The following is a 26,364-nucleotide window of genomic DNA, read 5'->3' as shown; positions in this document are numbered from 1 at the left end:
ACCCTGCCACCCCTACACTCTAACCACTAGGCTACCTGCCGCCCCTACACTCTAACCACTAGACTACCTGCCGACCCTACACTCTAACCACTAGGCTACCTGCTGACCCTACACTCTAACCACTAGTCTACCTGCCGCCCCTACACTCTAACCACTAGACTACCTGCCGCCCCTACACTCTAACCACTAGTCTACCCTGCCACCCCTACACTCTAACCACTAGGCTACCCTGCCACCCCTACACTCTAACCACTAGGCTACCTGCTGACCCTACACTCTAACCACTAGGCTACCTGCTGACCCTACACTCTAACCACTAGGCTACCTGCCACCTCCACACTCTAACCACTAGGCTACCTGCTGACCCTACACTCTAACCACTAGGCTACCTGCTGACCCTACACTCTAACCACTAGGCTACCTGCCGACCCTACACTCTAACCACTAGTCTACCTGCCACCTCTACACTCTAACCACTAGGCTACCTGCCACCTCCACACTCTAACCACTAGGCTACCCTGCCACCCCTACACTCTAACCACTAGGCTACCTGCTGACCCTACACTCTAACCACTAGGCTACCTGCTGACCCTACACTCTAACCACTAGGCTACCTGCTGACCCTACACTCTAACCACTAGGCTACCCTGCTGACCCTACACTCTAACCACTAGACTACCTGCCGACCCTACACTCTAACCACTAGGCTACCTGCCGCCCCTACACTCTAACCACTAGGCTACCCTGCCACCCCTACACTCTAACCACTAGGCTACCTGCCACCTCCACACTTTAACCACTAGGCTACCTGCCACCTCCACACTCTAACCACTAGGCTACCCTGCCACCCCTACACTCTAACCACTAGGCTACCTGCCGCCCCTACACTCTAACCACTAGACTACCTGCCGACCCTACACTCTAACCACTAGGCTACCTGCCACCTCCACACTCTAACCACTAGGCTACCTGCCACCTCCACACTCTAACCACTAGGCTACCTGCTGACCCTACACTCTAACCACTAGTCTACCTGCCGCCCCTACACTCTAACCACTAGACTACCTGCCGCCCCTACACTCTAACCACTAGTCTACCCTGCCACCCCTACACTCTAACCACTAGGCTACCCTGCCACCCCTACACTCTAACCACTAGGCTACCTGCTGACCCTACACTCTAACCACTAGGCTACCTGCTGACCCTACACTCTAACCACTAGGCTACCTGCCACCTCCACACTCTAACCACTAGGCTACCTGCTGACCCTACACTCTAACCACTAGGCTACCTGCTGACCCTACACTCTAACCACTAGGCTACCTGCCGACCCTACACTCTAACCACTAGTCTACCTGCCACCTCTACACTCTAACCACTAGGCTACCTGCCACCTCCACACTCTAACCACTAGGCTACCCTGCCACCCCTACACTCTAACCACTAGGCTACCGTGCCACCCCTACACTCTAACCACTAGGCTACCTGCTGACCCTACACTCTAACCACTAGTCTACCCTGCCACCCCTACACTCTAACCACTAGGCTACCTGCTGACCCTACACTCTAACCACTAGGCTACCTGCTGACCCTACACTCTAACCACTAGGCTACCTGCCACCTCCACACTCTAACCACTAGGCTACCTGCTGACCCTACACTCTAACCACTAGGCTACCTGCTGACCCTACACTCTAACCACTAGGCTACCTGCCGACCCTACACTCTAACCACTAGTCTACCTGCCACCTCTACACTCTAACCACTAGGCTACCTGCCACCTCCACACTCTAACCACTAGGCTACCCTGCCACCCCTACACTCTAACCACTAGGCTACCTGCCTACCCTACACTCTAACCACTAGGCTACCTGCTGACCCTACACTCTAACCACTAGGCTACCCTGCTGACCCTACACTCTAACCACTAGGCTACCTGCCTACCCTACACTCTAACCACTAGGCTACCTGCCGACCCTACACTCTAACCACTAGGCTACCTGCCACCTCCACACTCTAACCACTAGGCTACCTGCCACCTCCACACTCTAACCACTAGGCTACCCTGCCACCCCTACACTCTAACCACTAGGCTACCTGCCGCCCCTACACTCTAACCACTAGACTACCTGCCGACCCTACACTCTAACCACTAGGCTACCTGCCACCTCCACACTCTAACCACTAGGCTACCTGCCACCTCCACACTCTAACCACTAGGCTACCTGCTGACCCTACACTCTAACCACTAGTCTACCTGCCGCCCCTACACTCTAACCACTAGACTACCTGCCGCCCCTACACTCTAACCACTAGTCTACCCTGCCACCCCTACACTCTAACCACTAGGCTACCCTGCCACCCCTACACTCTAACCACTAGGCTACCTGCTGACCCTACACTCTAACCACTAGGCTACCTGCTGACCCTACACTCTAACCACTAGGCTACCTGCCACCTCCACACTCTAACCACTAGGCTACCTGCTGACCCTACACTCTAACCACTAGGCTACCTGCTGACCCTACACTCTAACCACTAGGCTACCTGCCGACCCTACACTCTAACCACTAGTCTACCTGCCACCTCTACACTCTAACCACTAGGCTACCTGCCACCTCCACACTCTAACCACTAGGCTACCCTGCCACACCTACACTCTAACCACTAGGCTACCCTGCCACCTCTACACTCTAACCACTAGGCTACCTGCCGCCCCTACACTCTAACCACTAGTCTACCCTGCCACCCCTACACTCTAACCACTAGTCTACCCTGCCACCCCTACACTCTAACCACTAGGCTACCTGCTGACCCTACACTCTAACCACTAGGCTACCTGCTGACCCTACACTCTAACCACTAGGCTACCTGCCTCCTCTACACTCTAACCACTAGGCTACCTGCCACCTCCACACTCTAACCACTAGGCTACCCTGCCACCTCTACACTCTAACCACTAGGCTACCCTGCCACCCCTACACTCTAACCACTAGGCTACCTGCCTACCCTACACTCTAACCACTAGGCTACCTGCTGACCCTACACTCTAACCACTAGGCTACCTGCTGACCCTACACTCTAACCACTAGGCTACCTGCTGGCGCTCCACATTAGCTTTAATTAGATATGATATTATGACTCAAACTGTCAAGGAATAAAGTATCTGTCTCCACAACATCCAGAAAGTTCTTAACCACATCATTAATAGTCTCCAATTAGATGGGATTCTTTATTCTAATTTGGATTAAACTATAAATGAAAAACCTTTATCTGTCTCGACAGCATCTGGGGAGTCCTTAATCACGTCATAATCACAGCATAATTACAGCACATGACTCATACATAATGATCTGACTGTGTTAGACAGCTGTACTCATGAAGTCATCTCGCTGTCGGCTACAGTATATCTGTGGAAAGAGCAGAGACTGAACAGTGTCTTTGTCATGTTGCATAAGTCCGATGAGCTCATCCTTGTTTCAGTGATATGAATCATATTATAAACCGGGTGGTTCGAGCCCTGAATGCTTATTGTCTGAAAGCCATGGTATATTAGACCATATACCACGGGTATGAGAAACATGTACCTGTTTACTGTACTCATTTCCTGGGTAACCAGTTTATAATAGCTATAAGGCACCTCGGTGGTTTGTGATACATGGACAATATACCACAGCTAAGGGGCAGTATCCAGGCAGTCCGCATTGCGTTGCGGTTAAGAACAGCCCTTAGCCGTGGTATATTGGCTATATCACCCCCCCGGGCCTTACTGCTTCATTATATTACATTAAATGAACAATGCTGAACTGAATACAACAGAGTTGAATCTTTCATTCAAAGATGAGATCCTATAATCAGTGTTTGACTGTTGATGTTGGTTTGGACCCCAGAGGATAACCCAGAGGAGGGATTATTTCAGGGAACCACAATTAAAAAGGGGGAAAAACCCTCTTTTTACAAAGTGTGAAATTGATTAACCTTCATTTATTTGCATATTGACAGAAAACAATATAACCGAATAATAGCGAAAGCCTATTTCTGTTAACCAGAATAAATGATCATCAATTAGAGACATGTAGGACACGTGATGTAGGATGTTTGTAACTGTGAATTTGCATAATTGAAGTTGCTGAGACTGAGAGAAAGGCTTTAACTACCAACCACAATCTACTTAATCCATCATGAAGAGGAGGTCACTTGGTGTTCATCATGGAATAATATTATAAGTAGATTAAGCACCTTGTAAGTATCATGCTCATTCTCCAAAACATGTAGCTTAACCACAGTTAAACGTGTGGGGTCACAAATACCCTGACACCAAACCCTGATAAACTCCTTGACAACATACCCTGCAGAACTACCTGACACGACATCATGCTAAACTACCTGACACCACATCCTGCTAAACCACCTGACACCACATCCTGCTAAACCACCTGACATCACATCCTGCTAAACCACCTGACACCACATCCTGCTAAACTCCCTGACACCACATCCTGCTAAACTACCTGACACCACATCCAGCTAAACTACCTGACACCACATCCTGCTAAACTTTCTGACATCACATCCTGCTAAACCCCTGACACCACATCCTGCTAAACTACCTGACACCACATCCTGCTAAACTCTGACACCACATCCTGCTAAACTTTCTGACACCACATCCTGCTAAACTTCCTGACACCACATCCTGCTAAACCACCTGACACCACATCCTGCTAAACTCTCTGACACCAAACCCTGCTAAACCACCTGACACCACATCCTGCTAAACTCCCTGACACCACATCCTGCTAAACCACCTGACACCACATTCTGCTAAACTCTCTGACACCAAACCCTGCTAAACTCCCTGACAAATAACCCTGCAAAATCCTTGACACCAAACACTGCTAAATGCCATAACACCACACCGTACAACCACCTGACACCACACCCTGCAAAACTCCCTGACAACAAACCCTGCAAAACTACATGATGCCACATCCTGCTAAACATCCTGACACCGAATATTGCAAAACTCCTTGACACAAACCATGGTAAAATTCTCACACCAAACCCTGCCAACAACCCCTGACACAACATGGTACAAAACTAACTGACACAATACCCTGAAAACCTCCTGACACTAAACTCTGATAAACACCCTGACACCAAACCCTGCTAAACACCCTGATACCAAACCCTGCTAAACACCCTGATACCAAACCCTGCTAAACACCCTGATACCAAACCCTGAAAACCTCCTGACACTAAACCCTGCTAAATACCCTGAAAACCTCCTGACACTAAACTCTGATAAACACCCTGATACCAAACCCTGCTAAACACCCTGATACCAAACCCTGAAAACCTCCTGACACTAAACTCTGATAAACACCCTGATACCAAACCCTGATAAACACCCTGATACCAAACCCTGATAAACACCCTGATACCAAACCCTGCTAAACACCCTGATACCAAACCCTGCTAAATACCCTGAAAACCTCCTGACACTAAACTCTGATAAACACCCTGATACCAAACCCTGCTAAACACCCTGATACCAAACCCTGCTAAACACCCTGATACCAAACCCTGCTAAACACCCTGATACCAAACCCTGCTAAACACCCTGATACCAAACCCTGCTAAACACCCTGATACCAAACCCTGCTAAACACCCTGATACCAAACCCTGCTAAACACCCTGATACCAAACCCTGCTAAACACCCTGATACCAAACCCTGAAAACCTCCTGACACTAAACTCTGATAAACACCCTGATACCAAACCCTGCTAAACACCCTGAAAACCTGCTGACACTAAACTCTGATAAACACCCTGATACAATACCCTGAAAACCTCCTGACACTTAACTCTGATAAACACCCTGACACAATACCCTGAAAACCTCCTGACACTAAACTCTGATAAACACCCTGACACAATACCCTGAAAACCTCCTGACACTAAACTCTGATAAACACCCTGATACCAAACCCTGCTAAACACCCTGATACCAAACCCTGCTAAATACCCTGATACCAAACCCTGCTAAACACCCTGATACCAAACCCTGCTAAATACCCTGATACCAAACCATGAAAACCTCCTGACACTAAACTCTGATAAACACCCTGATACCAAACCCTGCTAAACACCCTGATACCAAACCCTGAAAACCTCCTGACACTAAACTCTGATAAACACCCTGATACCAAACCCTGCTAAACACCCTGATACCAAACCCTGAAAACCTCCTGACACTAAACTCTGATAAACACCCTGATACCAAACCCTGCTAAACTCCTTGACTCCATATCCTGCAAAATACCTGACACCACACCCTGCTAAACACCCTGATACCAAACCCTGCTATACACCCTGATACCAAACCCTGCTAAACTCCTTGACTCCATGCCCTGCAAAATACCTGACACCACACCCTGCTATACACCCTGATACCAAACCCTGCTATACACCCTGATACCACACCCTGCTATACACCCTGACACCACACCCTGCTATACACCCTGATACCACACCCTGCTATACACCCTGACACCACACCCTGCTATACACCCTGACACCACACCCTGCTATACACCCTGACACCAAACCCTGCTATACACCCTGACACCAAACCCTGCTATACACCCTGACACCACACCCTGCTATACACCCTGACACCACATTATGCCAAACTGCCCTGACGATGTGTGTGATTATTAAATTGACTGACCACACCGCACTGCTGTTCACATTTTCCATAGCTGATATTTATACTCATATGAGAAATTAGTGTTTAGTACCCAATAAAAATAGAATCAAATTGTATCGGTCACACACACATGGTCAGCAGATGTTATTGGTCACATACACATGGTTAGCAGATGTTACTGGTCACATACACATGGTTAGCAGATGTTATTGGTCACATACACATGGTTAGCAGATGTTATTGGTCACATGGTTAGCAGATGTTATTGGTCACATGGTTAGCAGATGTTATTGGTCACATGCTTAGCAGATGTTATTGGTCACATACACCTGGTTAGCAGATGTTATTGGTCACATACACCTGGTTAGCAGATGTTATTGGTCACATGGTTAGCAGATGTTATTGGTCACATGGTTAGCAGATGTTATTGGTCACATACACATGGTTAGCAGATGTTATTGGTCACATGGTTAGCAGATGTTATTGGTCACATACACCTGGTTAGCAGATGTTATTGGTCACATACACCTGGTTAGCAGATGTTATTGGTCACATGGTTAGCAGATGTTATTGGTCACATACACCTGGTTAGCAGATGTTATTGGTCACATACACCTGGTTAGCAGATGTTATTGGTCACATACACATGGTTAGCATATGTTATTGGTCACATACACATGGTTAGCAGATGTTATTGGTCACATGGTTAGCATATGTTATTGGTCACATACACATGGTTAGCAGATGTTATTGGTCACATACACATGTTCAGCAGATGTTATTGGTCACATACACATGGTTAGCAGATGTTATTGGTCACATACACATGGTTAGCAGATGTTATTGGTCACATGGTTAGCAGATGTTATTGGTCACATACACATGGTTAGCAGATGTTATTGGTCACATACACATGGTTAGCAGATGTTATTGGTCACATACACATGGTTAGCAGATGTTATTGGTCACATGGTTAGCAGATGTTATTTGTCACATGGTTAGCAGATGTTATTGGTCACATGGTTAGCAGATGTTATTGGTCACATACACATGGTTAGCAGATGTTAATGGTCACATACACATGGTTAGCAGATGTTATTGGTCACATACACATGGTTAGCAGATGTTATTGGTCACATACACATGGTTAGCAGATGTTAATGGTCACATGGTTAGCAGATGTTATTGGTCACATGGTTAGCAGATGTTATTGGTCACATACACATGGTTAGCAGATGTTATTGGTCACATGGTTAGCAGATGTTATTGGTCACATACACATGGTTAGCAGATGTTATTGCGGATGTAGGGAAATGTTTGTGATATAATACATAAGGAACTAACGGACTAGAAGCAAGGCGCCCTCTCTGTCGGCACCATCTTCTCTCTATATTCCACAGAAAACGTTTTCATTCCAGTCCACCTTTGAATGAAAAACTAATTATTTTGCCATTGATAACTATGAACCTGCATATCCATGTGTAATTATACTGTTGATTAGGCTTCTCTATTACGCGTCTATTGGCAAGAAAGTGTCTATCAGTTCAAGGTTATTCATGAAACTTAATAGACAAGCAATTCTGCAATCTGATGACACAATCACATTAGACACAGTGTAACAACCATTGATGTTGTGTACCTACCTTAATATGTGAGCTGGGTTGGTTCTCACAGCTGACTCCCACTATTCTGGGCAGCTGTTGCTTGGAGCTGCTGATGTTGTTGTTGTTGTTGTTGTTGTTGTTGATGTTTTCTGATCCGGGAGTTCCTGTGACAGGGGATCGTCCCGGTCCTGGTCCTATACTGACCACCCTATGGTCTGACTCCTCCTGTCTCCTCCAGGAGCTGTCCTCCTTCTCAATGACCACCCTGTGTTCTGACTCCTCCTGTCTCCTCCAGGAGCTGTCCTCCTTCTCAATGACCACCCTGTGGTCTGACTCTTCCTGTCTCCTCCAGGAGCTGTCCTCCTTCTCAATGACCACCCTGTGGTCTGACTCCTCCTGTCTCCTCCAGGAGCTGTCCTCCTTCTCAATGACCACCCTGTGGTCTGACTCCTCCTGTCTCCTCCAGGAGCTGTCCTCCTTCTCAATGACCACCCTGTGGTCTGACTCCTCCTGTCTCCTCCAGGAGCTGTCCTCTGGGCTCCCAGAGATGGTGATTTTGCTGATGGATCTGGATGTGGCGGTAGGAGAGAAAGAGCTCCGGTGAGAGTTGGGAGACACAGACATGGTATTCTGGTTCCGGTGGTCCTGGGTAGATATGTCCTCCTGCTGCTGTTTAACAGGTACAGATGTTGGGGTGGTCCGGTTAGCAAGGGGAGCTCGATGAGGAGCAGCCACACTCACCTGCACCTGGCTGAGGTAGAGGGAGACCCGGTCGCTCTGCCAGGACGGCCTCTGAGGGAAGTTTGGACCTTTAGACCTGGTGGCAGGTCCAGAGACGGAGAGCCTGGTTCCGATGGTGAAGGGTTGTATCTTCCTAACGATGCTCTCTGACATGGTTAGCCCAGCGGTACTATACGATCCACACAGAGAAATACAGTCTCGTTCACCTGAATCAGGCAGCTCCACTCTGCTAAGAGAAATACTACAGTCCAAATTAAAGCTATTCAAGTTTTGAAACCTCCCTTCTTCTCTTGTTCTCTCTCTCTCTCTCTCTATCTCTTCCTCTCTCTCTTGTTCTCTCTCTCTTCCTCTTGCTCTTGTTATATCTCCCTCTCTCTCTCTCTCTTTCTCTCTCACTCTTTTTCTTGTTCTTGTTCTCTCTCTCTTCTCTTCCTCTTTCTCTCTTGTTCTCTCTCTCGTCCTCTCTCTCTCTCTTTCTTTCTGAAGAGGAAAGCCAAGAGAGTGACTCAGTGAGAGTCAGCTGCTGGCTGATCCACCTTCTTGTGCATGTTAAGGAGACACAGCACACAGCCCAGGATGGCTTCTTTAGACTCCTGAGAGCTGATCCTGTCCCAGACGTATCTCAGCGCGGCTCCCACGTGGCTGAAGGTTGAGGACAGAGTCCTCCTGAGGAACTGAAGCAGGGATCCTATCAGTCTACTGGAGAGGAGGGTTCTGAGCAGTCGGAACACTGCAGGCATAATGCTGCTGAAACACCCTGACACACAGCCAGGGACACCGAGAGAGAGAGGAGAAGGAGGAGGAGGAGGGGAAAAGGGGGAGGTTTTGTGAAAGAGGGGAATGAAGTCACCACCTCTCTGCTCTGTCTCTCTCTCTCCCTGCTCTCTCTCAATTTCAATTTAAGGGCTTTATTGGCATGGGAAACATATGTTTACATTGCCAAAGCAAGTGAAATAGATAATAAACAGAAGTGAAATAAACAATATAAAATGAACAGTAAACATTACACTCACAAAAGTTACAAAAGCATAGAGTCATTTCAAATGTCATATTATGTCTATATACAGTGTTGTAACGATGTGCAAATAGTTAAAGACCAAAAGGGAAAATAAATAAACATAAATATGGGTTGTATTTACAATGGTATTTGTTCTTCACTGGTTGACTTTTTCTTGTGGCAACAGGTCACAAATCTTGCTGCTGTGATGCACACTGTGGAATTTCCCCCAGTAGATATGGGAGTTTATCAAAATCGGGTTTGTTTTCAAATTCTTTGTGGATCTGTGTAATCTGAGGGAAATATGTCTCTCTAATATGGTCATACATTGGGCAGGAAGTTAGGAAGTGCAGCTCAGTTTCCACCTCATTTTGTGGGCAGTGAGCACATATCCTGTCTTCTCTTGAGAGCCATGTCTGCCTACGGCGGCCTTTCTCAATAGCAAGGCTATGCTCACTAAGTCTGTACATAGTCAAAGCTTTCCTTAAGTTTGGGTCAATCACAGTGGTCAGGTATTCTGCCACTGTGTACTCTCTGTTTAGGGCCAAATATCATTCTAGTTTGCTCTGTTTTTTTGTTAATTCTTTCCAATATGTCAAGTAATTATCTTTCTGTTTTCTCATGATTTGGTTGAGTCTAATTGTGTTGCTGTCCTGGGGCTCTGTGGGGTGTGTTTGTGTTTGTGAACAGAGCCCCAGGACCAGCCTGCTTAGGGGAGTCTTCTACATGGTTCATCTCTCTGTAGGTTTTGGCTTTGTTATGGAAGGTTTGGGAATCACTTCCTTTTAGGTGGTTGTAGAAGTCTCTTTTCTGGATTTTTATAATTAGCGGGTACTGGCCTAATTCTGCTCTGTATGCATTATTTGGTGTTTTACGTTGTACACTGAGGATATTTATGCAGAATTCTGCATGCAGAGTCTCAATTTGGTGTTTGTCCCCTTTGTGAATTCTTGGTTGGTGAGCGGACCCCAGACCTCACAACCATAAAGGGCAATGGGTTCTATAACTGATTCAAGTATTTTTAGCCAGATCCTAATTGGTATGTCGAATTTTATATTCCTTTTGATGGCATAGAATGCCCTTCTTGCCTTCTCTCTCAGATTGTTCACAGCTTTGGGGAAGTTACCTGTGGTACTGATGTTTAGGCTGAGGTATGTAGTTACCTGTGGTACTGATGTTTAGGCTGAGGTATGTAGTTACCTGTGGTACTGATGTTTAGGCTGAGGTATGTATCGCTTTTTGTGTGCTGTTGGGCAACGGTGTCTAGATGGAATTTATACTTGTGGTCCTGGAAGATGGACCTTTTTTGGAACAGCATTATTTTTGTCTTACTGAGATCTCTCTTTCTCTGTCTCTGTGCAAATCTAATCCTCACCATTTCAAGGTGACTGTCTCTCCAGTTAAAAAGCGCAATAGATGAAGTTCCCTGCATGTTGAAAACAGCATATTCTGTCCCCGTGATGTTGATTCGAGGATGACCTCCATATATATATTTTTTAACAAGTCAATTAAATGACGGCCTACCCCGGCCTACCCCGGCCTACAACGGCCAAAACCCGGACAACGCTGCGCCAATTGTGCGCCGCCCTATGGGACTCCCAATCACGGCCAGATTTAATTCAGCCGGGTTTCAAACCAGGGACAGTAGTGACGCCTCTAGCACTGAAATGTAGTGCCTTAGACCGCTGCACCACTCGTGAGCCACAGTGTGATAGTGATGTGAGGTCTTTAGTATGAGAGAGATATACAGTATGCATGCCGTCCCTCCCTACAGGAGTGAATCATTCTCTCTGTCTCCAATCCCCCCGTCCCAGCTGTCTGTCTCCACTCTCCTCTGTCCCAGCTGTCTGTCTCCACTCTCCTCTGTCCCAGCTGTCTGTCTCCACTCTCCTCTGTCCCAGCTGTCTGTCTCCACTCTCCTCTGTCCCAGCTGTCTGTCTCCACTCTCCTCTGGCCCAGCTGTCTGTCTCCACTCTCCTCTATCCCAGCTGTCTGTCTCCACTCTCCTCTGTCCCAGCTGTCTGTCTCCACTCTCCTCTGGCCCAGCTGTCTGTCTCCACTCTCCTCTGTCCCAGCTGTCTGTCTCCAATCTCCTCTATCCCAGCTGTCTGTCTCCACTCTCCTCTGTCCCAGCTGTCTGTCTCCACTCTCCTCTATCCCAGCTGTCTGTCTCCAATCCCCCTGTCCCAGCTGTCTGTCTCCACTCTCCTCTGTCCCAGCTGTCTGTCTCCACTCTCCTATATCCCAGCTGTCTGTCTCCACTCTCCTCTGGCCCAGCTGTCTGTCTCCACTCTCCTCTGTCCCAGCTGTCTGTCTCCACTCTCCTCTGTCCCAGCTGTCTGTCTCCACTCTCCTCTGGCCCAGCTGTCTGTCTCCACTCTCCTCTGGCCCAGCTGTCTGTCTCCACTCTCCTCTGTCCCAGCTGTCTGTCTCCACTCTCCTCTGTCCCAGCTGTCTGTCTCCAATCCCCCCGTCCCAGCTGTCTGTCTCCACTCTCCTCTGTCCCAGCTGTCTGTCTCCACTCTCCTCTGTCCCAGCTGTCTGTCTCCACTCTCCTCTGTCCCAGCTGTCTGTCTCCACTCTCCTCTGTCCCAGCTGTCTGTCTCCACTCTCCTCTGTCCCAGCTGTCTGTCTCCACTCTCCTCTGGCCCAGCTGTCTGTCTCCACTCTCCTCTGGCCCAGCTGTCTGTCTCCACTCTCCTCTGGCCCAGCTGTCTGTCTCCACTCTCCTCTATCCCAGCTGTCTGTCTCCACTCTCCTCTGTCCCAGCTGTCTGTCTCCAGCTGTCTGTCTCCACTCTCCTCTGGCCCAGCTGTCTGTCTCCACTCTCCTCTATCCCAGCTGTCTGTCTCCACTCTCCTCTGTCCCAGCTGTCTGTCTCCACTCTCCTCTGGCCCAGCTGTCTGTCTCCACTCTCCTCTGTCCCAGCTGTCTGTCTCCACTCTCCTCTGTCCCAGCTGTCTGTCTCCACTCTCCTCTGTCCCAGCTGTCTGTCTCCACTCTCCTCTGTCCCAGCTGTCTGTCTCCACTCTCCTCTGGCCCAGCTGTCTGTCTCCACTCTCCTCTGTCCCAGCTGTCTGTCTCCACTCTCCTCTGTCCCAGCTGTCTGTCTCCACTCTCCTCTGTCCCAGCTGTCTGTCTCCACTCTCCTCTGTCCCAGTCTGTCTGTCTGTCTCCACTCTCCCTCTGGCCCAGCTGTCTGTCTCCACTCTCCTCTGGCCCAGCTGTCTGTCTCCACTCTCCTCTGTCCCAGCTGTCTGTCTCCACTCTCCTCTGTCCCAGCTGTCTGTCTCCACTCTCCCTGGCCCAGCTGTCTGTCTCCACTCTCCCACTCTGTCCTGTCTGTCTCCACTCTCCTCTGGCCCAGCTGTCTGTCTCCACTCTCCTCTGTCCCAGCTGTCTGTCTCCACTCTCCTCTGTCCCAGCTGTCTGTCTCCACTCTCCTCTGTCCCAGCTGTCTGTCTCCACTCTCCTCTGTCCCAGCTGTCTGTCTCCACTCTCCTCTGGCCCAGCTGTCTGTCTCCACTCTCCTCTGGCCCAGCTGTCTGTCTCCACTCTCCTCTATCCCAGCTGTCTCTCTCTGGCCCAGCTGTCTGTCTCCACTCTCCTCTATCCCAGCTGTCTGTCTCCACTCTCCTCTGTCCCAGCTGTCTGTCTCCACTCTCCTCTGGCCCAGCTGTCTGTCTCCACTCTCCTCTATCCCAGCTGTCTGTCTCCACTCTCCTCTGTCCCAGCTGTCTGTCTCCACTCTCCTCTGTCCCAGCTGTCTGTCTCCACTCTCCTCTATCCCAGCTGTCTGTCTCCACTCTCCTCTGTCCCAGCTGTCTGTCTCCACTCTCCTGTCTGTCCCACTCTCCTCTGCTGTCTGTCTCCACTCTCCTCTGTCCCAGCTGTCTGTCTCCACTCTCCTCTGTCCCAGCTGTCTGTCTCCACTCTCCTCTGTCCCAGCTGTCTGTCTCCACTCTCCTCTGTCCCAGCTGTCTGTCTCCACTCTCCTCTGGCCCAGCTGTCTGTCTCCACTCTCCTCTGGCCCAGCTCTGTCCCAGCTGTCTGTCTCCACTCTCCTCTGGCCCAGCTGTCTGTCTCCACTCTCTTCTGTCTGTCCAGCTGTCTGTCTCCACTCTCCTCTGTCCCAGCTGTCTGTCTCCACTCTCCTCTGTCCCAGCTGTCTGTCTCCACTCTCCTCTGTCCCAGCTGTCTGTCTCCACTCTCCTCCGTCCCAGCTGTCTGTCTCCACTCTCCTCTGTCCCAGCTGTCTGTCTCCAATCCCCCCGTCCCAGCTGTCTGTCTCCACTCTCCTCTGTCCCAGCTGTCTGTCTCCACTCTCCTCTGTCCCAGCTGTCTGTCTCCACTCTCCTCTGTCCCAGCTGTCTGTCTCCACTCTCCTCTGGCCCAGCTGTCTGTCTCCACTCTCCTCTGGCCCAGCTGTCTGTCTCCACTCTCCTCTGTCCCAGCTGTCTGTCTCCACTCTCCTCTGTCCCAGCTGTCTGTCTCCACTCTCCTCTGTCCCAGCTGTCTGTCTCCACTCTCCTCTGGCCCAGCTGTCTGTCTCCAATCCCCCCGTCCCAGCTGTCTGTCTCCACTCTCCTCTATCCCAGCTGTCTGTCTCCACTCTCCTCTGTCCCAGCTGTCTGTCTCCACTCTCCTCTGTCCCAGTCTCTCCACTCTCCTCTGTCCCAGCTGTCTGTCTCCACTCTCCTCTATCCCAGCTGTCTGTCTCCACTCTCCTCTGTCCCAGCTGTCTGTCTCCACTCTCCTCTGTCCCAGCTGTCTGTCTCCACTCTCCTCTGTCCCAGCTGTCTGTCTCCACTCTCCTCTGTCCCAGCTGTCTGTCTCCACTCTCCTCTGTCCCAGCTGTCTGTCTCCACTCTCCTCTGTCCCAGCTGTCTGTCTCCACTCTCCTCTGGCCCAGCTGTCTGTCTCCACTCTCCTCTGTCCCAGCTGTCTGTCTCCACTCTCCTCTCTGTCCCAGCTGTCTGTCTCCACTCTCCTCTGTCCCAGCTGTCTGCTGTCTCTCACTCTCCTCTGTCCCAGCTGTCTGTCTCCACTCTCCTCTGTCCCAGCTGTCTGTCTCCACTCTCCTCTGGCCCAGCTGTCTGTCTCCACTCTCCTCTGTCCCAGCTGTCTGTCTCCCTCTCCTCTGTCCACTGTCTGTCTCCACTCTCCTCTGTCCCAGCTGTCTGTCTCCACTCTCCTCTGTCCCAGCTGTCTGTCTCCACTCTCCTCTGTCCCAGCTGTCTGTCTCCAATCCCCCCGTCCCAGCTGTCTGTCTCCACTCTCCTCTGTCCCAGCTGTCTGTCTCCACTCTCCTCTGGCCCAGCTGTCTGTCTCCACTCTCCTCTGTCCCAGCTGTCTGTCTCCACTCTCCTCTGGCCCAGCTGTCTGTCTCCACTCTCCTCTGTCCCAGCTGTCTGTCTCCACTCTCCTCTGTCCCAGCTGTGTCTGTCTCCACTCTCCTCTGGCCCAGCTGTCTGTCTCCACTCTCCTCTGTCCCAGCTGTCTGTCTCCACTCTCCTCTGTCCCAGCTGTCTGTCTCCACTCTCCTCTGGCCCAGCTGTCTGTCTCCACTCTCTGTCTCTATCCCAGCTGTCTGTCTCCACTCTCCTCTGTCCCAGCTGTCTGTCTCCACTCTCCTCTGGCCCAGCTGTCTGTCTCCACTCTCCTCTGGCCCAGCTGTCTGTCTCCACTCTCCTCTGTCCCAGCTGTCTGTCTCCACTCTCCTCTGTCTGTCCAGCTGTCTGTCTCCAATCCCCTGTCCCAGCTGTCTGTCTCCAGCTGTCTCTCCTCTGTCCCAGCTGTCTGTCTCCACTCTCCTCTGTCCCAGCTGTCTGTCTCCACTCTCCTCTGTCCCAGCTGTCTGTCTCCACTCTCCTCTGTCCCAGCTGTCTGTCTCCACTCTCCTGTCTGTCCCAGCTGCTGTCTGTCTCCACTCTCCTCTGTCCCAGCTGTCTGTCTCCACTCTCCTCTGGCCCAGCTGTCTGTCTCCACTCTCCTCTGGCCCAGCTGTCTGTCTCCACTCTCCTCTGGCCCAGCTGTCTGTCTCCCCAGCTGTCTCCTCTATCCCAGCTGTCTGTCTCCACTCTCCCCAGCTGTCTCTGTCCCAGCTGTCTGTCTCCAGCTGTCTGTCTCTGGCCCAGCTGTCTGTCTCCACTCTCCTCTGTCTGTCTGTCCCACTCTCCTCTGGCCCAGCTGTCTGTCTCCACTCTCCTCTGTCCCAGCTGTCTGTCTCCACTCTCCTCTGGCCCAGCTGTCTGTCTCCACTCTCCTCTGTCCCAGCTGTCTGTCTCCACTCTCCTCTGTCCCAGCTGTCTGTCTCCACTCTCCTCTGTCCCAGCTGTCTGTCTCCACTCTCCTCTGTCCCAGCTGTCTGTCTCCACTCTCCTCTGTCCCAGCTGTCTGTCTCCACTCTCCTCTGGCCCAGCTGTCTGTCTCCACTCTCCTCTGTCCCAGCTGTCTGTCTCCACTCTCCTCTGTCCCAGCTGTCTGTCTCCACTCTCCTCTGGCCCAGCTGTCTGTCTCCACTCTCCTCTGGCCCAGCTGTCTGTCTCCACTCTCCTCTGTCCCAGCTGTCTGTCTCCACTCTCTGTCTGTCCCAGCTGTCTGTCTCCAATCTCCTCTGTCCCAGCTGTCTGTCTCCACTCTCCTCTGTCCCAGCTGTCTGTCTCCACTCTCCTCTGTCCCAGCTGTCTGTCTCAGCTGTCCTCCACTCTCCTCTGCTGTCTGTCTCCACTCTCCTCTGTCCCAGCTGTCTGTCTCCACTGTCCCAGCTCCTCTGTCCCAGCTGTCTGTCTCCACTCTCCTCTGTCCCAGCTGTCTGTCTGCACTCCCTCTGGCCCAGCTGTCTGTCTCCACTCTCCTCTGTCCCAGCTGTCTGTCTCCACTGTCTGTCTCCACTCTCCTCTGTCCCAGCTCTGTCTCTGGCCCAGCTGTCTGTCTCCACTCTCCTCTGTCCCAGCTGTCTGTCTCCAGCTGTCTGTCTCCTCTGTCCCAGCTGTCTGTCTCCACTCTCCTCTGCTGTCTGTCCCAGCTGTCTGTCTCCACTCTCCTCTGTCCCAGCTGTCTGTCTCCACTCTCCTCTGTCCCAGCTGTCTGTCTCCACTCTCCTCTGTCCCAGCTGTCTGTCTCCACTCTCCTCTATCCCAGCTGTCTGTCTCCACTCTCCTCTGTCCCAGCTGTCTGTCTCCACTCTCCTCTGTCCCAGCTGTCTGTCTCCACTCTCCTCTGGCCCAGCTGTCTGTCTCCACTCTCCTCTGTCCCAGCTGTCTGTCTCCACTCTCCTCTGTCCCAGCTGTCTGTCTCCACTCTCCTCTGTCCCAGCTGTCTGTCTCCACTCTCCTCTGGCCCAGCTGTCTGTCTCCACTCTCCTCTGTCCCAGCTGTCTGTCTCCACTCTCCTCTGGCCCAGCTGTCTGTCTCCACTCTCTGTCTGTCTCCACTCTCCTGTCCCAGCTGTCTGTCTCCACTCTCCTCTGTCCCAGCTGTCTGTCTCCACTCTCCTCTGTCCCAGCTGTCTGTCTCCCAGCTGTCTGTCTCCACTCTCCTCTGTCCCAGCTGTCTGTCTCCACTCTCCTCTGTCCCAGCTGTCTGTCTCCACTCTCCTCTGTCCCAGCTGTCTGTCTCCACTCTCCTCTGTCCCAGCTGTCTGTCTCCACTCTCCTCTGTCCCAGCTGTCTGTCTCCACTCTCCTCTGTCCCAGCTGTCTGTCTCCACTCTCCTCTGTCCCAGCTGTCTGTCTCCACTCTCCTCTGGCCCAGCTGTCTGTCTCCAGCTGTCTGTCTCCACTCTCTCTGTCCCAGCTGTCTGTCTCCACTCTCCTCTGGCCCAGCTGTCTGTCTCCTCTCCTCTGTCCCAGCTGTCTGTCTCCACTCTCCTCTGTCCCATCCCCCTCCTCCGTCCCAGCTGTCTGTCTCCACTCTCCTCTGTCCCAGCTGTCTGTCTCCACTCTCCTCTGTCCCAGCTGTCTGTCTCCAAGCTCTCCTCTGTCCCAGCTGTCTGTCTCCACTCTCCTCTGGCCCAGCTGTCTGTCTCCAATCTCCTCTGTCCCAGCTGTCTGTCTCCACTCTCCTCTGTCCCAGCTGTCTGTCCCACTGTCTGTCTGTCCCAGCTGTCTGTCTCCACTCTCCTCTGTCCCAGCTGTCTGTCTCCACTCTCCTCTGTCCCAGCTGTCTGTCCAGCTGTCTGTCTCCACTCTCCTCTGTCCCAGCTGTCTGTCTCCACTCTCCTCTGTCTGCCCAGCTGTCTGTCTCCACTCTCCTCTGTCCCAGCTGTCTGTCTCCACTCTCCCCAGCTGTCTGTCTCCACTCTGTCCCAGCTGTCTGTCTCCTCTCCTCTGTCCCAGCTGTCTGTCTCCTCTGTCCCAGCTGTCTGTCTCCACTCTCCTCTGTCCCAGCTGTCTGTCTCCACTCTCCTCTGTCCCAGCTGTCTGTCTCCACTCTCCTCTGTCCCAGCTGTCTGTCTCCACTCTCCTCTGGCCCAGCTGTCTGTCTCCACTCTCCTCTGTCCCAGCTGTCTGTCTCCACTCTCCTCTGTCCCAGCTGTCTGTCTCCACTCTCCTCTGGCCCAGCTGTCTGTCTCCACTCTCCTCTGTCCCAGCTGTCTGTCTCCAATCCCCCCGTCCCAGCTGTCTGTCTCCACTCTCCTCTGTCCCAGCTGTCTGTCTCCACTCTCCTCTGGCCCAGCTGTCTGTCTCCACTCTCCTCTGTCCCAGCTGTTTGTCTCCACTCTCCTCTATCCCAGCTGTCTGTCTCCACTCTCCTCTGTCCCAGCTGTCTGTCTCCACTCTCCTCTATCCCAGCTGTCTGTCTCCACTCTCCTCTGGCCCAGCTGTCTGTCTCCACTCTCCTCTGTCCCAGCTGTCTGTCTCCACTCTCCTCTGTCCCAGCTGTCTGTCTCCACTCTCCTCTGGCCCAGCTGTCTGTCTCCACTCTCCTCTGGCCCAGCTGTCTGTCTCCACTCTCCTCTGTCCCAGCTGTCTGTCTCCACTCTCCTCTGGCCCAGCTGTCTGTCACCACTCTCCTCTGGCCCAGCTGTCTGTCAGACAACCACAGCTCCAGGAGCAGTTGTCAAGAGGCTGTGGCAGAGAACAGCAGATCAACTCTTTCACTGGAATGCTGTCTTGACAACTACAGGAGGTAAAGGATAGGCACAGGTCTGACCTCTAGAACACCCTGATCTACAGAACACCCTGACCTCTAGAACACCCTGTTCTACAGAGCACCTTGAACTCTAGAACACCCTGATCTCTAGAGCACCTTGACCTCTAGAACACACCGACCTCTAGAGCACCCTGACCTCTAGAACACCCTGACCTCTAGAACACCCTGATCTCTAGAACACATTGACCTCTATAACACCCTGATCCTTAGAACATCCTGACCTCTAGAACACCCTGACCTTATGAACAACCTGAACCTCCAGAACACACTGACCTCTAGAACAACCTGATCTCTAGAACACACGGACCTCTAGAACACCCTGACCTTTTGAACACCCTGAACCTCTAGAACACACTAACCTCTAGAACACCCCCCTGTCTCTAGATGGTTAGACCCAGATCACTGCTGGGAGAGATATTAGACTGGCTGATCTGAACGACAAGAGGGGGGGTTCACTGCTGGGACCACCAATAGACTGGCTGATCTGAACAACAGGAAGGGGGTTCACTGCTGGGACCACCAATAGACTGGCTGATCTGAACAACGGGAAGGGGGTTCACTGCTGGGACCACCAACAGACTGGCTGATCTGAACAACAGGAAGGGGGTTCACTGCTGGGACCACCAACAGACTGGCTGATCTGAACAACAGGAAGGGGGTTCACTGCTGGGACCACCAATAGACTGGCTGATCTGAACAACAGGAAGGGGGTTCACTGCTGGGACCACCAATAGACTGGCTGATCTGAACAACAGGAAGGGGGTTCACTGCTGGGACCACCAACAGACTGGCTGATCTGAACGACAGGAGGGGGGGGTGGGTGTTATTGAGTTGACACAACAGCAGAGAAAACAGGGAGGAGAGGAGGAGAACAGCTGTGCTCCTAAAAAAGGAACTTTCTCACTTGACCTTTAGCTGCTGACCTGACCAGGTGGATGAAAACAAGCTGATCCAACCACATCTTTTTAATTTCTCCTATTTACCAGGAAATGTAGTGTTTGTAGAACAATACGTCCATTAGTAGTGAAGTCATGGCCTGGTTGTAGACCTCAGTCAGCAGACCACCATATGGCTGCTCCCTGGCTCTGACCTGACCACCATATGGCTGCTCCCTGGCTCTGACCTGACCACCATATGACTGCTCCCTGGCTCTGACCTGACCACCATATGGCTGCTCCCTGGCTCTGACCTGACCACCATATGTCTGCTCCCTGGCTCTGACCAGACCACCATATGGCTGCTCCCTGGTTCTGACCTGACCACCATATGGCTGCTCCCTGGTTCTGACCTGACCACCATATGGCTGCTCCCTGGTTCTGACCTGACCACCATATGGCTGCTCCTTGGCTCTGACCTACCGAATGGGGCTTTTAAATCAGCTGTGGTTCCAAGATGAAGTCATAATAGTAACACATTTTAATGTGCTGCAGCTTGAAATCAGAGAGAGACTGAACATACTGGGGGGTGCTTGAAAACTCTGCAGGGGTTATGTCTGTGTGTACCCAATTTGTAAGTCGCTCTGGATAAGAGCGTCTGCTAAATGACTTAAATGTAAATGTAAATGTACCCCAAAACTGATACAATAACCCCCAGAATTCCTAGAGTGCCCCATGTATATATTTCCCAGAGCTTGGTCCAGACAGCAAACCACAACATTCAATAGATGTCATGTCTAACAGCTGAGGGCTTTGAATAGACAGCAGTCCTGGATTAAACACATGGTTCAACATTAGTTTAGATCCCTGAAGAACTCTAACACTGCTTTCCACCAGTGAAGAACCCAGGAATGAATTGATTTTAGTTCTGTAAGACAGCAGCACTTCTATCATTAATATCAAGTCAAATCAAATTGTATTGGTCACATACTTCTAATGTGCTTGTGCTTCTAATTCCGACAGTGCAGCAATGTCTAACAAGTAATCGAACAATTCCACAGCAACTACCTAATACACACACATCTAAGTAAAGGGATTGATTAAGAATATGTACATAAAAAATATACGGATGGTCCATGACCGACCGGCATAGATGGAATGCAATAGCTGTTACAAAATACAGTGCATACATCTGGGACAGGTAGTCCAAGATATGTAAACATCATTATTAAAGTGGCATTAATAGTGACTAGTGTTCCATTTATTAAAGTGGCCAATGATTTCAAGTCTATATGTTAGCAGCAGCATCTCTGCTAGTGGTGGCTGTTTAACAGTCTCATGGCCTTGAGATAGAAGCTGTTTTTCAGGCTCTCAGCCCCAGCTTTGATGCACCTATATTGACCTCGCCTTCTGAATGGTAAACGGGGTGAACAGGCAGTGGCTCGGGTGGTTGATGTCCTTGATGATCTTTTTGGCCTTCCTGTGACATCGGGTGCTGTAGGTGTCCTGGAGGGCAGGTAGTTTGCCCCAGGTGATGCGACGTGCAGTTGCCAAACCAGGTAGTAGCAGTACCAGCCTGACAGGATACTCTCAATTGTGCATCTTTAGAGGTTTATGAGGGTTTTAGGTGACAAGATACATTTCTTCACCCTCCTGTGGTTGGAGAGGCGCTGCTGCACCTTTTTCACCACACTGTCTGTGTGGGTGGACCATTTCAGTTTGTCCGTGATGTGTACGCCGAGGAACTTGAAACATTCCACCTTCTCCACTGCTGTCCCGTCGATGTGGATAGGGGGGTGCTCCCTCTGCTGTTTCCTGAAGTCCACGATCATCTCCTTTATTTTGTTGACATTTGTTGACACCTCCTCCCTGTAGGCTGTCTGGTCGTTGTTGGTAATCAAGCCTACCACTGTAGTGTCATCTGCCAGCTTGATGATCGAGTTTGAGGCGTGCATGGCCACGCAGTCATGGGTGAATAGGGAGTACAGGAGAGGGCTCAGAACGCACCCTTGTGGGGCCCCAGTGTTGTGGATCAGCGAAGTGGAGATGTTGTTTCCTACCTTCACCACCTGGGGGCGGCCCGGTCAGAAAGTCCAGGACCCAAATTGCACAGGGTGGGGTTGAACCCCAGGGCTTCAAACTTAATGATGAGCTTGGAGGGTACTATGGTGTTGAATGTTGAGCTGTACTCAATGAACAGCATTCCTACATAGGTATTCCTCTTGTCCAGATGGGATAGGGCAGTGTGATGGCGATTGCATCGTCTGTGGACCTATTGGGGCAGGTAAGCAAATTGCAGTGGGTCTAGGGTGACAGTTAAGTTGGAGGTGATATGATCCTTGACTAGTCTCTCAAAGCACTTCATGATGACAGAAGTGAGTGCTACATGGCAATAGTAATTTAGTTCAGTTATCTTTGCCTTCTTGGGTACAGGAACAATGGTGGTAATCTTGAAGCATGTTGGGGCAGTAGACTGGGATAGGGAGAGATTGAATATGTCCATTAACACCCTGGCCATCTGATCTGTGCATGCTCTGAGGACGCGGTTAGGGATGCCGTCTGGGCCGAAAGCCTTGCAAGGGTTAACGCGTATAAATATCTTACTCACGTCAGTCACGGAGAAGGAGGCGGGGGCAGCAGTCCTTGGTAGCGGGCCACGTCGGTGGTACTGTATCATCCTCAAAGAGGCCAAAGAAGGTGTTTAGTTTGTCTGGAAGCAAGACGTAGCTGGTTTTCTTTTTGTAGTACGTGATTGCCTGTAGACCCTGCCCCATACGTCTCGTGTCTGAGCCGTTGAATTGCGACTGCACTTTGTCCATATACTGACGTTTCGCTTGTTTGATTGCCTTGTGGAGGGAATAACTACACTGTTTGTATTCAGCCATAATCCCGGTCATCTTTCCGTGGTAAGATGTGGTGGTTCGTACTTTCAGTTTTGTGCAAATACCGCCATCTATCAACGGTTTCTGGTTAGGGTAGGTTTTAATAGTCACAGTGTGATAATTCTCTGAGACTACCCGGAACATGTCCCAGTCCGTGTGATGAAAACAATCTTGAAGTGTGGATTCCGATTGGTCAGACTAGCATTGAATGGTCCTAGTCACGGGTACATCCTGTTTGAATTTCTGCCTATAGGATGGGAGAAGCAAAATGGAGTCGTGGTCGGATTTGCCAAACGGAGGATGGGGGACAGCCTTGTATGCATCGCAAAAGTTAGAGTATCAGTGATTCAGAGTTTTGCCAGGGCAAGTACTATAATCAATATGCTGATAGAACTTAGGTAGCCTTGTTCTCAAATTTGCTTTGTTAAAATCCCCAGGTACAATAAATGCGGATGAATGATTTCCAGTTTGCATAGAGTCCAGTGGAGTTCCTTGAGGGCCGTCGTGGTATCGGCTTGGGGGGGATATACACTGCAGTGACAATAATCAACGAGAATTGTCTTGGAGATAATACAGACGGCATTTGATTATGAGGAATTCTAGTTCCGGTGTTGTTACAATTACACCATGAGTTGTTAATCATGAAACAAACACCACTGCCTTTCTTCTTCCCTAAGAGATGTTTATTTTGTCGGCGCGATGCATAAAGAATCCTGGTGGCCGACTCCAACAGCTGTTCCCAGAGAGCCATGTTTCAGTGAAACAGAGTATGTTACAATCCCTGATGTCTCTCTGGAAAGCAACCCTAGCCCTAATTTAGTCTATGTTGTTATCTAGAGACTGGACATTAGTGAGTAAAATATGCAGAAGCGGTGGGTGGTGTGCGTGCCTCTGAAGTCTGACCAGAAGGCCACCATGTCTACCTCTCCTGTGGCGACGTTGTTTTGGGTCAGCCTCTGGAAACAGTTTGAATGCCTTGGGTAGTTCGAACTAAGGATCCACTTCGGGAAAGTCATATTCCTGGTTGTAGTGCTGGTAAGTTGACGTCGCTCTGATATCCAATAGTTCTTACCGGCTGTATGTAATAACACTTGAGATTTTCTGGGCTAACAATGTAAGAAATAATACATACAAAACAAAATACTGCATAGTTTCCTGAGGAGTAGAAGCGAGGCGACCCTGTCTTTGTCGGCGCCATCTTGAAGAGCTGATAGGGAACAAGAGACGTGTTTTACACATAGTGAGTAAACATTTAGATGAACAACTATTGTTTTTGCTTGCGTAGGCGGTATGTTGTGTTGTTTGCCTGCGGTCCAGAGGCTGGAAGGTCTGTCCTGTTAAGATGTGTACCAGGTCCTCTGGTAGAGCACTGTAAAACCCTGATCTGCACTGTAAAACCCTGATCTGCACTGTAAAACCCTGATCTGCACTGTAAAACCCTGATCTGCACTTTAAAACCTTCCTCGTGTTGTTTGTTCATGACATTGTCTTCTTTTATGTCTTCCATGCAGTATACATACTAGACTGGGCTACAAGCATGTCTGAGGGCTGACTATTCAGTGCTGTAGCCAAGGTTTGAAAGCATCCTCCCTCCAGTAGTCTCTCTAAAGATGCCTAGTGAGAGAAGCTGTTTGTGTATAAATGATCTAACTGTTGCCCTCCCAAGAAGATAATGAAAACATGGAGTTCTCTAACCCTGGCTTGGCCCGGTGGGCAGAAGGCTTGGCCCGGTGGGCAGAAGGCAGGCTTAGATCACAAGCTGTAGTCGCCCAATGTCCTATTAATTAAGACGCTTTAACATACCAAAATAAACTTCTTTTATTTTGGTACAGTGCCTTCAGAAAGTATTCACACCTCTTGACTTTTTCCACATTTTGTGTTACGGGATGAATTTAAATAGATTCAATTGAGATTGTGTGACACTGGCCTACACAAAGTACGGGATGAATTTAAATAGATTCAATTGAGATTGTGTGACACTGGCCTACACAAAGTACGGGATGAATTTAAATAGATTCAATTGAGATTGTGTGACACTGGCCTACACAAAGTACGGGATGAATTTAAATAGATTCAATTGAGATGGTGTGACACTGGCCTACACAAAGTACGGGATGAATTTAAATAGATTCAATTGAGATGGTGTGACACTGGCCTACACAAAGTACGGGATGAATTTAAATAGATTCAATTGAGATTGTGTGACACTGGCCTACACAAAGTTGAATTTAAATAGATTCAATTGAGATTGTGTGACACTGGCCTACACAAAGTACGGGATGAATTTAAATAGATTCAATTGAGATGGTGTGACACTGGCCTACACAAAGTACGGGATGAATTTAAATAGATTCAATTGAGATGGTGTGACACTGGCCTACACAAAGTACGGGATGAATTTAAATAGATTCAATTGAGATGGTGTGACACTGGCCTACACAAAGTACGGGATGAATTTAAATAGATTCAATTGAGATGGTGTGACACTGGCCTAACAAAGTTGGGATGAATTTAAATAGATTCAATTGAGATGGTGTGACACTGGCCTACACAAAGTACGGGATGAATTTAAATAGATTCAATTGAGATGGTGTGACACTGGCCTACACAAAGTACGGGATGAATTTAAATAGATTCAATTGAGGTGGTGTGACACTGGCCTACACAAAGTACGGGATGAATTTAAATAGATTCAATTGAGGTGGTGTGACACTGGCCTACACAAAGTACGGGATGAATTTAAATAGATTCAATTGAGATGGTGTGACACTGGCCTACACAAAGTACCTCAAATGTCAAAGTGGAATTATGCTTTTAGAAATTTAGATCCAAAATGTCTTGAGTCAATAAGTGTTCAACCCCTTTGTTATGGCAAGCCTACAGTAAATATATTCAGGAGTAAAAAATGTACATGACAAGTCACATAATACATTGCCTGGACTCACTCTGTGTGCAATAATAGGGTTTAAGATTATTTTGGAATGACTACCTCATCTCTGTACCCCAAACATACAATTATCTGTAAGGTCTCTCAGTCGAGAAGTGAATTTCAAAAACAGATACAACCACAAAGACCAGTTCAGTTTTCCAATGCCTCGCAAAGAAGGGCAACTATTGGTAGATTAAAAAAAAATATATATATATATATATATATATATACAGAACCAGTCAAAAGTTTAGAACACCTACTCATTCAAGAGTTTTTCTTTATTTGTTACTATTTTCTACATTGTAGAATAATAGTGAAGACATCAACACTATGAAATAACCAAAAAATAAATAAACAAATTCTTCAAAGTAGCCACCCTTTGCCTTGATGACAACTTTTGCACACTCTTGGCATTCTCTCAACCAGCTTCACCTGGAATGCTTTTCCAACAGTCTTGAAAGTGTTCCCA

At 49.7% G+C, this 26,364-nt stretch overlaps 1 protein-coding gene across 1 annotated transcript in view; it reads left to right on the top strand.

The window, feature by feature from the left end:
- Positions 1-23,827: 23,827 nt before the first annotated feature.
- Positions 23,828-26,364, top strand: part of LOC135564037 (sporozoite surface protein 2-like) — a 33,450-nt gene continuing 30,913 nt past the window's right edge. Inside the window, exon 1 of the mRNA XM_065008436.1 lies at positions 23,828-23,914. Within this exon, the coding sequence (XP_064864508.1) occupies positions 23,828-23,914 (87 nt within the window). The remainder of the gene's footprint in view (positions 23,915-26,364) is intronic.

This window comes from Oncorhynchus nerka, linkage group LG23, assembly GCF_034236695.1.
Source record: "Oncorhynchus nerka isolate Pitt River linkage group LG23, Oner_Uvic_2.0, whole genome shotgun sequence".
Lineage (NCBI taxonomy): Eukaryota > Metazoa > Chordata > Actinopteri > Salmoniformes > Salmonidae > Oncorhynchus > Oncorhynchus nerka.
The sequence above is the reverse complement of the archived record's forward strand: the minus strand, read 5'-3'. Positions and strand labels throughout refer to the sequence as shown.